This window comes from Pungitius pungitius, chromosome 5, assembly GCF_949316345.1.
Source record: "Pungitius pungitius chromosome 5, fPunPun2.1, whole genome shotgun sequence".
NCBI lineage: Eukaryota > Metazoa > Chordata > Actinopteri > Perciformes > Gasterosteidae > Pungitius > Pungitius pungitius.
This window is the reverse complement of record NC_084904.1, coordinates 12,173,413-12,187,975: the sequence shown is the minus strand read 5'-3', so window position 1 is coordinate 12,187,975 and position 14,563 is coordinate 12,173,413. Positions and strand designations below refer to the sequence as shown.

Sequence of the window (14,563 nt, the reverse complement as noted above, 5' to 3'; positions counted from 1 at the left end):
CTGAAGGCTCTGGCCCCCATCCTACTTTTTAAAACTCTAGGAACCACAAGTAGCCCAGCATCTATGGAGCGTAGATGCCTTGTAGGACAATACGGTGTAACAAGCTCTTTAAGATAAGACGGTGCCTCACCAGCAAGTGCCTTGTAGGTGAGGAGAAGTACCTTAAATTCTATTCTTGATTTAACAGGAAGCCAGTGCAGAGAAGTTAATACAGGAGTTATATGATCCCATTTCTTAGTTCTTGTTAATACACGTGCTGCAGCATTCTGAATCAGCTGGAGAGGTTTAAGCGATTTACAAGAGCAGCCTGATAACAAAGAATTACAGTAATCCAGTCTAGAAGTAACAAATGCATGAACTAGTTTTTCTGCATCACTTTGAGACAGGAAGTTCCTGATTTTTGATATATTCCGTAGATGAAAAAAGGCAGTCCTTGAAGTCTTCTTTATATGAGAGTTGAAGGACATATCCTGGTCGAAGAGAACTCCAAGATTTCTGACGGTGCTGTTGGATACCAGAGCAATTCCATCCATAGAGACTGTATCACGTGACAGCTGACTTCGAAGGCGCTCTGGGCCTATCATGATAACTTCCGTTTTTTCCGAGTTTAACATCAGGAAGTTGCAGGTCATCCAGGTTTTGATGTCTCCAAGACAGTCCTGAAGTCTAACAAGTTGGTTGGTGTCTTCTGGCTTGATCGATAGATACAGTTGAGTATCGTCTGCATAACAATGGAAGTTTATGCGGTGTTTTCTGATAACGTCGCCCAAAGGAAGCATGTACAGGGTAAATAGAATCGGTCCAAGCACAGAACCTTGTGGGACTCCGTGACCAACATTCGTGGTCCTCGATGATTCACCGTTCACAAACACAAACTGGGATCGATCCGATAAATAAGATTTAAACCAGCTGAGTGCAGTTCCTTTGATGCCAATCAAGTGTTCCAGTCTCTGCAGCAGGATACGGTGATCGATGGTGTCAAATGCAGCACTGAGGTCCAGCAATACAAGAAAAGATACAAGTCCTTGGTCCGATGCAAGTAGAAGATCATTTGTAATTTTCACCAGTGCCGTTTCTGTGCTGTGATGCATTCGAAATCCTGACTGGAAATCCTCGAACAAAGCATTGTTTTGTAGAAAGTCACATAATTGATTCGCGACAGATTTCTCCAGGATCTTAGCGAGGAAGGGAAGATTAGAGATGGGTCTGTAGTTAGCCAACACCTCTGGAGCTAGGGTAGGTTTCTTCAGAAGAGGTTTAATTACAGCTACCTTGAAGGACTGTGGTACATGTCCTGTCAACAAAGACAGATTCATAATATCCAGTAGGGATGTGCTAATTAACGGAAAAACTTCCTTAAGCAGCTTAGTTGGAATCGGATCCAGGAGACAAGTGGAAGAGTTGGATTTCAAAATTGTAGAAGTCAGTTGAGTCGAGCTGTACAGAAAATATGTGAGCAGAACATATTGTGTAACTCCTTTATTAATACTGGCTTACAATCTGTAGACTTCATGCATAACGCCGCATATGGACAAACTGAAATTAAATGTTCTTGTCTAAGAACCCTGTTATGACAAGCACGTAGTGTGTCTTAGTCATTTAATTGTCATGTGCGTCCTGTTCTTTCTGTGGGAAGGTACAGAACATTTTCCCTTGGTGAATAAGGACTGTCAGGAGGGGGTCTGTAAATTGAGCGGTGTGCTTTTGTGTGCACAAATACATCCAGTATCCTTGTTTAACACCACCAAATGTGTCTGGGAGAAAGCCTCTCGTCAACGGTCGTCTCTATGGTTACAGGAAGGGTAGAAGAGAGAGAGAGGAGGTGGATAGGACGGGGTGTTCTGATGCTGTGAGAGAGGAGGTGGGACATGCTTACAGACGCTCATCGCTGCCTCCTCTTCGCACTCCAAGACGGCCTCTCGTGTTTTCTGTGACCCCTCATCTGTCTCCTCTGGCGGCCTAATCGATCGTCTCGCCGCTCAGGTGGTGGAATACACTTGAGCATGCGGTATTAATGTTACAGCTCGCACTCAAGCTTTAGCCCCGCCCCGCTGTCACTGTCTCACAGACAGACACACGTATCGACATAAACACGTGCTGGGAGGACCCACTGCTGAGGCCGAGTATTCCTGGCAGACACATTACTGTCTGGCAGATTCCTGTGTCACCATGGAAACCCTACATCAGGGTTAGCAATAGTTGTTCCCCAGACTGTTTGAGTGCCATCTCATCTCAACTCGGTCATCATTGGCAATTAGGCTTAAGACCTGAAAGAAATCTCACTGTGCGGAAAGCAGAAACGAGTATGTTTGCGGCGTGACCCGTGTGCATATCTCAGTGTCCAATGTAGGCCCCAGCATGAATACCAGTCCACTGCTGACCAGTTGCTCTGCTGGGACAGCTGCACTGGCCTGAACTCCCGCCCTGTTGCCAGAGCACAGACTCAGCTGGACCCACAGGAATGTCTCTCTCTATGTGTCTGCATTGTTTTAAATGCTTTGTGTGTGTGTGTGTGTGTGTGTGTGTGTGTGTGTGTGTGTGTGTGTGTGTGTGTGTGTGTGTGTGTGTGTGTGTGTGTGTGTGTGTGTGTGGGGGTACATGTGTTTGTGTTCTGCAATTGAGAAACTTTTGTCACACCTCCTCCCCAGCAGCACCGGAGCACTTCGCCCTGCTGACAGTAACTACTTGACGCTAACCGTTACCACTTGTGACTCCGACCTCGGTCGGCCGGTGCTGTAATGAGTGTGATTTTTAGAAAGCTGCTTGTTGATCTGCTCTGAGCTGTGGGCAAGGTCAAGGTGGGATGCCCAAACCAGGGTCTCAGAACCAGCTCTTGCCTCACAACGCGTTGCTAGTATTTGAATTGGATATTTGATAGGAAATAAGGTTTAGGACTTCCCTTCCACTAGTTTATTGTGTGTTTATAATGTTAGAAACACACTGGGTTAGCAGCTCTTTGAGGGTTAGAGAACGAAAAAGGACACACATCTTAGTTCTATCAAAACGTGTGTATATGGATTCTCACTGTTTATACCAACTCAACACAGGCATGACTTCACAATCACACTGTGGCTCTCTCTCTCTCTCTCTCTCTCTCTCTCTCTCTCTCTCTCCAAATATGACTCTGTTACCTGCTGAGCCTTGGCTACACCTGCTCAGCCTTACATCTAGAGGAGGAGAATATCCTGACCATGCTGTGTTTCTTTTAATCATTTAAATAAATCTATTCAACTTGAATGTAGAGTGAGTGCTGAGTGTGTCTGTGAGCCGTCCCTGAACAAAGAGCACTGCTGCTTGCCAGGGTTTGTTTTGCCTCCAGACTGCAAATGGGTATTTTAGACAAAGACCGGACCGGCATCGATGGTCCAAAAGGCGGCTTGCCGGAAAGGAAACTAATCTGTTGATTCGTGCGTTTCCAAATCGGAGCAGATCAATCACCGCGGGGGTCACACCGGGGAAAATCACGACCTTTAACGAGTTGAATGTGATTTTTTTTAAATAATGGCTGTTTGTATTTTCTCTGTGAAACCCGCTCCTGCATCCATCGGGTGGATGGGGGTTTATGGCACGCAGTTGTCGGAGGTTTTCCAGTGACACGTCAGATGCTCCTTGGTGTTTGCTCACCGGTTATTTCGGAGCTCGTGGTCCTCCTGACGTCACTGCACAAGGACCCCGCGGAGCCGGCGGGCTGGAGTGGACAGGGACAGCAGCCGGACCATGGTGGACGGGTACCCAGACATCGCTGAGCGCTCCGGTAGGGTCTTTCTTTTGTTTCATTTCACTCTGCTTTCTTCTCGTTATTCGCCTCGGTTTTTTTTCTTTCGCCGAACTGGTGTGAAATGTCTTTTTTCGCTAATGTTTCATTGTGTGGCAATTTTACAAGTTGGTGTAACGTTAAATGACAGAATCGTCGGGCTTTGACATTTTGGGGTTCTTTCTTTGTCTAAACGAGCCTCGGCTTTAATATACATGATATTGTGATCGATGTACCGGGGCTGGTGGACTTTGTCTCTGTTCTAATCTGACACTGAGCATTGAGAGGACTCCCGTGTCTCGTTGAGCTGGTGTAACAGAACAGATCATCATTACGATCAGCTTATAGCCCGGTCAAATGTGTTTTTTGCACAAAATAAGTGCACATGAGACAAATTATCCCGAGTGCTCTGTACCTGCTGGGCTGGGCTGATAGAGAGAGAACCCCATTGATAAATCAGTCGAAGGGATTCCTCTGCTCCATTGGCACAGCAACCACATCGCCATAGCAACAGATAGTAAAACCAACACACTGTGTCCCCTATCCCAAATAGATTTATAGCTGTATCTGCCTCTTACAGTAACCTCGTATCTCTCTAGTGACTGACCACCGCCTGAGCTGAAGAGAAGGAGGGGGGAGCCCAATCCGGAAAGTGTATATGTGTGTGCAGCTATGGGGAAGGACTACTACAAGACCCTGGGCATCCCCAAGGGCTCCAATGAGGAGGAGATCAAGAAGGCCTACCGGCGCATGGCGCTGCGCTTCCACCCCGACAAGAACAAGGAGGCCAATGCTGAGGAGAAGTTCAAGGAGATTGCAGAGGCCTACGAGGTACTCAGCGACCCCAAGAAGAGGGTTGTCTATGATAAGCTAGGAGAGGAAGGTAAGGAGGGATGGGGTTGTGTTTTTGTCTGATCCTCTCAGTCCGTCTTGTTAAACAGGCATTACGATGTATGAAGTTGTTATCAAAATAGCTCAACTGTATGTAATATCCCAGGGGAGGGCTTTGGTCACTATAGTAGTAACACTGTGAAGATGACTCCTCGTTTGTGTGCCTGTGCAGAAAGTTGTGTTGTGGTTGTCCACAACACTTAATAGCTGTATTACCTTATAGTAGTGTGTGTGTGTGTGTGTGTGTGTGTGTGTGTGTGTGTGTGTGTGTGTGTGTGTGTGTGTGTGTGTGTGTGTGTGTGTGTGTGTGTGTGTGTGTGTGTGTGTGTGTGTGTGCTGACGTCTGATGGCTTAAGATCATTACGTGGTATAGAGATATGAATAGCTGCGGCTGCTGTTTAGATTTGTAGGTGTTTAGTGCTTGTATTGCGTGAGTGTTGGATGGGGGGGACCTGGTATTTTATGAGTTCCTCCACACCTCCAGCTCTGTTGGAAGGTCAGTGATGCTGCGGGATGTTTCCCACCCACGAGGGCTGCACTCTTCTCCTCACCACACACAGTCTTTTCTGGATATTGTCCTGTGTCTGGTACCTGACTTTACATTGATGTGTTCTCATCATTGTGGGTATTTGAGTATGCATGTGCATCTGAGGAGTCATGCTTTCTTCTCTCTATCCCACTCTCTTCTCTCTCAGGTTTAAGGGCAGGAGGAAACAGTTCTTCAGGGGTTCCTGGCGGCTCAACGTACCACTACACCTTCCACGGAGACCCCCATGCCACTTTTGCCTCCTTCTTTGGAGGCTCTAATCCTTTTGACATGTTTTTTGGCTCCAACCGCAGCCACAGCCGCTCAAACGGTTTCTCCTTCCACAACGACCACGATGCAGAGCAGGACATGGACGTGGACGAGGAGGACCCCTTCGCTCATATCGGGAGACAGTTCGGCTTTCCGGGGGGGGTAAGCAACGGCTTCCCGGGGGAGGGCCGCAGGAGGAAGGGGGTGCCGTCAGAGCGCCTGGGGACCGGGCGGAAGCATCAGGACCCTCCGGTGGTCCACGAGCTCAAGGTCTCTCTGGAAGAGATCTTCCACGGCTGCACCAAGCGCATGAAGATTACCCGCCGCAGGCTGAACCCCGATGGTCGCAGCATGAGGACAGAGGACAAGATCCTTAACATTATCATCAAGAAGGGATGGAAGGAGGGGACCAAGATCACCTTCCCAAAGGAGGGGGACGAGACCCCTGAGAACATTCCTGCTGACATAGCCTTCGTGCTCAAAGACAAAGGGCACATCCACTTCAAAAGAGACGGGTCCAACGTCATTTTCAACTGCAAGATTAGTCTCAAAGAGGTATGCCTGTCCCTTTTCATCTAACCAACTGCATGTCTCTACTCCCTTGCCGTTTGCTCTTCTGTCTATCTTCAGTCCTCTCTTCGTCCCGGTTCTGCATCTCGATGAGCAGATAATGCCGGTGAGGTTGGGAGTTTGATTCCCAGTGGAGCAAACTAGGCAGAAATTGAATGTATTCATGGAGCTGCAAAGGCTTTGATGAATATAAAACAAAATTAAAAATCCACTCCACTTGAGACATTTTTGTCACTCAACCTGGGCAAACTGCAGAAGAGGTGGAGAGGTGTCGCTGTAACTCACATGGTGGGATAATGCTCATATAAAAAGGTGCTCACATAAAAAACATACTGAGGAGTGAGTATGTGTGCATGTGTGTTGCTGTAGTGCAGGATTAGTGAAGTGCAGAGTCTCTGTCGCTGCAGTGAGAGAGAAGCAGCAGGAATGTGGTGTCCTTGTGTGACCAGCATAGACCCATCCTCCTCATTTGTTCTGCACTGCTCTATGAATACATATCTATAAACACATATGCAAGCGGGCACACATACAACTGCACATGGGAATAAATGTGTGTGCACAAGCACTCATGCTTGCATCTTCTAGCTTATGTGCAAACCATTTAGGATGGATGGTTTTGTGACAGTGGTGATGATCCAGGCTGGTATTACTGTCACTGGCAGGATATTTAATTAGGCGCTCCTATGAGTGCATCGGGTCCGGCACAGCTCTGAACTGTCTGTGAATTGCACAAGTTGAAATGTTTTAATAGCGCCGCCTCTCACTGTACTTCCCTCGTTGAGGTCGGCCATACGACCGGTGTTCTCAGATAGCTCCAGATGCCAGGCGAGTTGTTTGTTCTCCACTCAAGAAAATGTTCCCCCAAAGGCAGCACCGACTCAACAGAAGTAATTCCCCAGTAAACAAGGGGCCCTGCACACCGAGCAAAATTGAAGACGGCCTAGTTAATGAGAGCACATTGGAGTTTATCAAGCTGCACTAAACAGCTGATGTCACTTGATCAAAACTGCGCAATGGTTACGTTTGCACTGCAGAACTCCCTCAGCTAAGTCCTCTACTCCTTTGGCAGCCAGATAAGAGACTTAAGTCTGGTGCAGCTAAAGATGGAGGAGGTATCTGGGGAATGGTAGGGAAGTGGGTCAGATGATTCAGTATCCAAAGCAAACAAGAACAAATATTCCACTGCTTTACTTTCCTGTCCTTCCCTGAAGATGCGATGCCGAACGCTGCAGTGAAACAGCACATGCCGCACAAGCTCATTCTATAGGACGAACACAGAAGAGGCCGCACATCCAGTCGCCCCTGCTGTTTGGTTGGTCAGTTTTGTTAACTGACTAGTGCGTGCCTGGATGCACAGCTTAATTGTGTTGCTTCCAAGCTTGTTTGACCAATCTTTAATGTCCTGGGAGATTCTGCAAAAGGCAACTTCTACTCCTGCAATGCCTTCACCGCGACAGCAGTCGGAAGAAGTTAGACCAAAAAAAGGGGGGATTTCACAATGATTTCCCTGAAACTGACATATATGTGGCTCTTGAGTCTGGCTCAATTTAGTCATTTACGTAACAATGCCTCTGCAGCGTGGTAGGGTTACCACTGCACTTAGCTCAGCAGCAGAAACCCACACAATAACTGTAGCATTATGCCTCTCAAGATAAATTGCTTTTTTTTAACGGCTTTCCCTCATACATCAATCAGAAAAGCCAATTATGCTTTATAAAGGGCACTTACAACTTGTCCTTTCAGCAACCATGCAACAGTGATGGTTAACGTCAGGATGCGACCCAATGGAGTGAATCGACAGATCCCTCTCACAGATATAGCAAAGCTACAGTATATCTGTGTGCATTTGTGTCTCTAGAGCTATGCTGTCTGAGCTAAGGCTTATGTAATCAGTGGGCCCTCAGATCCACTAGCAGTGTGTGCCAAGCGTCACGGCAACCTGTCTCTGTGTGTAAGACTCAATGCTAGTGAATGGAGCTGTTCACAACAGGAGGATGAGCAGGAGTCTCCACCATGGTCATAGGCTAAACCACCTCGTACGAGGAAAGGGAGGCTGATGTCATGGCTGGAAAACTGTTGTTGACTGTCCTCTGAAGCAGCTGCTCTGCTCGACTGAACTTCCACTGACCACGTGACCGTCTCTATTTCCAACGTTTTATCCAAAAAGCTAGACAAGAAAAAAAAAAAACTTTTTGAGGAGTCTTGATACAATAATAACATGGGTGTTAGTGGCTGCATGCGCCAATGTAAGTGAAAACGGAAAAGGAAACTTGAAATATTGGGTTTCTCCACGACTATGACATTTGCCAATTTCTGTGAAATAGCTTTTTGGATGTATTGCTAAAGAATGTGTTCTCCTCAGGATGAAATATAATACTTTTCTTATACCCTGACTTTTCATCGGGGATTCCACTACTTTAGTGTGACAAACCTTTGCTTGCCCAACTATCATTCTTTAAAAAAAGATTCAAATTCAGCCTCCAGGTTATCATTGTATTTTTAGAGAATCAACCATGGCTCTCCACACTTAATAGAATTTATTCACTGTCCTTCTTTATGTATTTAATGCTTTTGTAATCCATTTCTGGGAAATGCGTTATATAATAAATGTATTTTATTCATCAGGCTTTTCATTCACAGAGTTGTGGATTTAAATAATTGTTCTATCCAGCACAAATCTGCCGAGTGATGCTCACTGGAAAGTCTGTGAAGCCGCGATAACCTCAGGTCTCTATGTTTAGTTTATTGCTTTCTACGTTCGGACTGGATATCATCAGTCCCTGTGATAAGAAGGTGAGGCTTAGTGAGTGTGTGTGTGCGTGTGTGTGTTCTCTCCCCTCGTCCTGCCAGCCCATTTGACAAGCCCGCAAACTATTTACAAGCGCAGCCGATTCCACCCTCACTCCATTAGTCCCGACCATGAGACCGTTGCTAAAATTAGTGCCCGGTGCAATGTGTAGCCCCTCCAACACACACACACACACCAATATTTCTATTTCACTGCCAGTTTACGCTTTTTGTTTCAAATGCTGTTACGTAGACTACACAGGGCCACATGCTGATACTAAAACAACATGCCTTTTTTTCCTTTTCACACACACACACACACACACACATCGAGCGCAAAAACATGAACTTTGACTTATTGGGTTGACACACTAAGAGAAGATGAACTAAAGTCTTTAGTTCATGGAAACATGAAGTCAGCCACTTTTATGGCTTTGTTAACCTGTTAATCTCCTCTGCTGCAGGCGCTGTGTGGCTGCACAGTAAGCATTCCCACGCTGGAAAACCGCGTCATCTCGCTCCCTTGTCACGACATCATCAAGCCGGGGACGGTGAAGCGGTTCAGGGGGGAAGGCCTGCCTTTGCCCAAGAACCCATCCCAGCGCGGAGACCTCATTGTGGAGTTTTCTGTTCGTTTTCCCGACAGGATTCCCCCTCAGTCCAGAGAGATTATCCGACAACACCTCCCCCAGTCATAGGAGGACTCGCCTTCAACCCCATCACCCCAACACACAAGACTCAAAGACAGAAACCAATAAGACCAACCCTTCATATTCCAATTTTGACCCTCATTGCAGTCTCCTTTCCCCACGTCCAGGCCCCATGTCTTATATAATGCATGCAGCACTGGACAGTTGGTTGTAGGAACTTCAGATTTGGAGGATGAAGAAGGAATGCCAGACGAATGGCACTATAAGAGTGTTATTATTTGTGTTTTTTTTGGCCCAAGCTTACACAGACAAACATACACACACACACAGACAAACATACACACACTTAAGCAGCCGGGCTGAGGATGGGCTCAGCAAAATCACGGCTTTTACCAGTTTTTTCTTAACTCCTTTTTTTTACAGATTTATCAGTGATTTTATAGGCTTTAAACTCTTCGATCCTCGTCTTTTTGTTACACGATGAAGCGTGAAATATTTAAATAGCAAGTGTTCAGTGCAAACCCCGGTTTTAACATAAATGCCTCCTCACTGGCTTTCTTATCGTTTTCAGTCTAATAAAGCATCTCGCTTGAAGTGTGTCGGCCATTTCCTAAGATGTATTTCCGCTTTCAATTTCAATTGTATTCTGATGCGTTCAATGCACTCAGAGTCCGGAGTATGTTTGCGTATCTCAGCTTCATTGGAAAATCTAAGAATGACAATCAGGAACAATAACAGCAGTGTAAGCTTGGATAATACAATCTGCACATGATATGGGTGCTTTCCCTTCTGACCTGAATAGCCTGACTCGCTATCTGAGGGACATTCGGGTGCCTTAGCCTGGTGTCAAACCACATATATGTCCACACACGCGCACGTCACACTACAGAAACACAACCAGCCATGTGAAGTGCACAACAGACGATGCCCTATGCTGTGTTACACGTTTGGGGGTGCTGATCTTGGTAAGACAGTAAGTAAGTAATGTAATGTCAATGGCCATATCTAACTGTATGTGAGCAAGGATATTTTTAGGGAGAGGTTTGATGCAAAACTGCTGAATTTTTACTAGTGCATCCCTGTAAAGTGCCATACAAGTACAAGTTGGGTTTCCCACAGGACTGAAAGCATTGAACTAATCTGAAGTCCAAAGTGGAATTTTCTCTGGGAAACCCGTCTTTGTTGTGTATATTCTGCTCTCTTGTGCCATGCCAGGCAATGCCTCGGTGCTACTGTGAGAAGTCTCTTCTTTTCGGTTTAATGGTTTCAGTTTGTGATTTGATCACTGCTTATCTACGTGTACATTTATTGTTGTTTTTTCAAGTAGAAAACTGTTTAGGAAACAGGTTTTTGTAGTATTGCAACAGCAATTCTCTTTCTAAACTGCAGGGGGACCTTTAGCTCCACTTACTGCAGTTTATACTTATAAGATGTGTGTGTGTGTGAGTATTGTTTATGCAGGCAGCACTAGTAGGACATATATATCACGTGTATGGGAAAATGTTTGAATGCAATTTGTTGATAAATGCACTTTTATGTCATTAGATGCTGATGAAACTATACGATAACAGAGAGAGACTTGAATGACTTGAGTGTGTGAGCTTCCTTCCTCTCGGAGCCTGCGGGGACGCTGGATTGTGGCCGCGAGCAGAATGCACAAGTGCTGCTGCTGAGGGACTGTCATTGCTTGTGTGCATTTGACAATATTTATGACCTTTTCAAAATGGCAACAAATAAACCAAATGTGTGAAATAAACGGCGTGTTATTTGATGTTCTCTTTCACTCAGGATCAGCCAGATATGCCTTTAGTTTGTTTGGCTCCTCACAGATTTACCCTTGGAAAATGAATAAATAATATCCAGAAATGGAGAGCTTGATATGCTTGATATACAGATGTGATATGCTTCAAAAATGGATTAGGATCATTTAGCAGCAGGAGAAATATTCCCCTTAGACTTTAACATTTAAAACAAGCTGGACAGGCTACAACAGTAAAAGGCCTTCTTCCACATTGACGCATTCCTGTTATATTATTAAATGTTATATTCTAAGACATATGGGGGTATTTACTTCATTTTATTTGTAGCTGGAGGCTGTTTCTATGTTGTTGAATTGGCCCTTTTAACTTCAATTTAATATTGGAGTACATCTTACGCTCCTGCTCATTATCTTTTGCTATATAAAACATTGGATGGGATGTTGGTGAATGCGGTAAGATCGTGCATGCAGGTGTATGAATAGCCAGTCACTGAAAAACATCAATACGTCTCATGCAAGCAAACAAACTGATGTGATATCAGTTCTTAGAACCCAAAATTAGGAAATCTCCCTGATCAAACATTGCCAATACATGTTGGACTTTGTGCTGGTTCAATGATTGTAGTTTGGACACGTTGGGACAGTTTTGCGTTATAGATAAACAAAGGAAAGCAGACTTTCACCTAATCCGTTGTGTGGCTGAGTTAGAGCTGGTGATCTGCGTAAACAGACTGTGGTCATGTGAAACCAAATGCAGAGGTTGATGATTGCTGTGTGTGTGGGTGCACATCACATGGTAAGCATGTAGCATACAGTCAGTGAAGCGTGGAAAGGGTCTGTTTAGTGCAGCACTGACACCTCTCTGTGCATAATACCAGCTCCCTGCGTCGGCTACTTCTGACTACAGCGACTTCACAGAGGGTTCACGTTTCCACTGAAACACAGGAAGGAAGTGACCGAACAAAAGACAAAAAGCAAGTCACCCAGGGCGAGTTTTGATGGCTCGAGTGTTTGTGCACTGCAGGAGTTAATGAATTCAGATGTGAGTGACAATCATTAACTCAATCACATGACTGGGCCAGTTTCATAGGAGTCTACATGTGAACACCACTTCTCCGCCCGTCCTCCGTCAGGTCCTCAGGGTTGAAATATGAGCGCCTTTGTGACTCTCTCAACGGGGCAGAGGATGCCTGTGGTGGGACTCGGCACCTGGAAGAGCGCTCCAGGACAGGTAAAACTAAAAAGACAAACCTTACACAGGCTTCGTTTTTTTCTGGAGATTAGAAGTTTAAAAAAAAACAGCATTTATATTATGTGTCCCATGTGTCCTCAGGTGAAGCAGGCGGTGCTGGCAGCTTTGGACTGTGGGTACAGACACATTGACTGTGCTGCCGCATACAGCAACGAACAGGAGGTGGGCGAGGCACTGGCCATCAGGGTCGGCCCTGGAAAGGTGAGAAACTCATTGGGCCTGAATCGGAAATGTCTTCTTGACCTTGGACACAGCTGTCCACTCACTGGCTGCACAGTTTCACTCGATAAAAAGCTCCAACACGATCAACGTGGTCAACATATTCACACGATACACCCACAGTGTCTGATTCAAGGGTAAATATTTCAAACTTCTCTCCCATATCAAGCATGTCCTTGTAGTGAGACGTGTTGCTCGTCCTCTTCGCAGGCGCTGCGTCGAGAGGAACTGTTCATAACATCCAAACTGTGGAACACCAAACATGACCCGCAGGATGTCGAGGAAGCGTGCAGGACCAGCGTGGCCCACCTGGGTCTATCCTATTTGGACCTGTACCTCATGCACTGGCCCATGGCGTTTCAGTGAGCAACCGCAGCACGATTAACTGTTTCTGTCCCTGCGTGGTTAGCGGCGTGCAGATTAAAGCAGTGTTGTATGTTGGCGTGTTAGGCGTGGAAAGGAGCTGATGCCCCGGCGAGAAGATGGCAGTATTTGTTACTCTGACACGCACTACCGAGACACTTGGGCGGCCATGGAGAGCCTGGTGGACAAAGGTCTGGTCAAAGCTATAGGACTGTCCAACTTCAACGCCCGGCAGACTGATGACATCATCGCCATGGCCAGACACAAACCGGTGGTGAACCAGGTACGACGTTGCCTTCTCATAAGCCACCAAACATACATTTCATACGGTTTAGAGAATGTGACATAAAAGTTGATCTCCGTCTCGTTCTGTCGAAGGTGGAATGCCATCCTTATTTGTCTCAAGCGGATCTCGTGTCTCACTGTCGGTCAGTGTAACTGCAGATTAACGCATCAAAATGTTCTTGGAGGACCACGTCCATCAAAATGCCGCCTCGTCGTGTTAACAGCGCATGCACCTCTGCCACAGGTCAGTGGCAGTTTGTGTGACAGCCTACAGTCCTCTGGGCAGCGGGGACAGACCCTGGGCCTCTCCTGATGAACCGAGTGTGCTGCAGGACCCGGGACTGGCTGCCATGGCAAAGAGACATCACAAAACACCAGCCCAGCTCATACTCAGGTACGACTCAAAGCTGCAGGTAAATGACCACAGCCTGAAGCATTGGATTAAGTCTGTGGCGTCCTTCTGGCAGGTGGAACGTTCAGAGGGGTGTTGTGTGCATTCCGAAAAGTGTGACACCCTCCAGGATCCAGGAGAACTTGCAGGTGTTTGACTTTTCTCTGACAGAAGACGACATGAAGCTCATTGAAACCCTCAACCGCAACGAGCGCCTCATTATTCCAACTGTCGAGGTGAGTCACTGATCTTACGACATCGTGCAACTTTTTACCCGGACGTGCCAGGCAGAGCCCTTACGATGACTTGTTTATTTATGGACCACAGAGGCCTCAGATCAAAATTAACTCTGAGCGCAACTGCAGTAGACTCAAATGACATTGCGTGGCGGACACGCTGTTGGGTTTTTAGCTCTCGATTATCTGACAAGCATTCGATTCTGTCCCTACGAGTCGAGGGGTGCAGATTTTTCTAAACACTTTTATAGCTAGAATGTGCGCACAACTAATCAAATGGGCTTTTCTTTTTACAGAAGAACGGCAAGAGAGTGTGGAGGGATGCAGAGCACCCCCATTTTCCCTTCAACGATCCTTACTAATTTGACAATCAAGGAATGCAATGGGTTTTTTTCCCCTGAAGAAAATAAATATTGTATTGATTTAATATTTTTGAAAAATAAATTTAAGTCTTTCTACAAATTGAGCCACTTGTCTGACATTGCAGAGACAGATGACTTCAATCCTGAACATGGCTGAGCAAAGAATGAGTCTTATTATCCGGTTGTAATAAAATAAAACTCACATCCTCATTTGTTTCTACTGTGATACCAATACATCTTTAAATCCA

At 46.0% G+C, this 14,563-nt stretch overlaps 2 protein-coding genes across 3 annotated transcripts; both read left to right on the top strand.

The window, feature by feature from the left end:
• The first annotated feature begins 1,420 nt into the window (after nt 1–1,420).
• On the top strand, nt 1,421–11,206 carry dnajb5 (DnaJ heat shock protein family (Hsp40) member B5). Of its 2 annotated transcripts, none has more exons than XM_037481526.2 (4): nt 1,421–3,754; nt 4,354–4,637; nt 5,341–5,996; nt 9,263–11,206. In XM_037481526.2, the coding sequence occupies exons 2-4, from the start codon at nt 4,427–4,429 to the stop codon at nt 9,494–9,496; spliced, it is 1,101 nt and encodes a 366-aa protein (XP_037337423.1). In that variant the 5' UTR covers nt 1,421–3,754; nt 4,354–4,426; the 3' UTR covers nt 9,497–11,206. The 2 variants fall into 2 exon arrangements, with proteins under 2 accessions (XP_037337423.1, XP_037337424.1); XM_037481527.2 differs by having other exon boundaries at nt 4,335–4,637.
• Nucleotides 11,207–12,230: 1,024 nt separating this feature from the next.
• On the top strand, nt 12,231–14,525 carry akr1a1a (aldo-keto reductase family 1, member A1a (aldehyde reductase)). Its single transcript, XM_037481474.2, has 9 exons — nt 12,231–12,249; nt 12,341–12,438; nt 12,541–12,660; nt 12,889–13,040; nt 13,129–13,324; nt 13,420–13,469; nt 13,571–13,720; nt 13,794–13,953; nt 14,250–14,525. The coding sequence occupies exons 2-9, from the start codon at nt 12,358–12,360 to the stop codon at nt 14,313–14,315; spliced, it is 975 nt and encodes a 324-aa protein (XP_037337371.2). The 5' UTR covers nt 12,231–12,249; nt 12,341–12,357; the 3' UTR covers nt 14,316–14,525.
• Nucleotides 14,526–14,563: the final 38 nt, after the last annotated feature.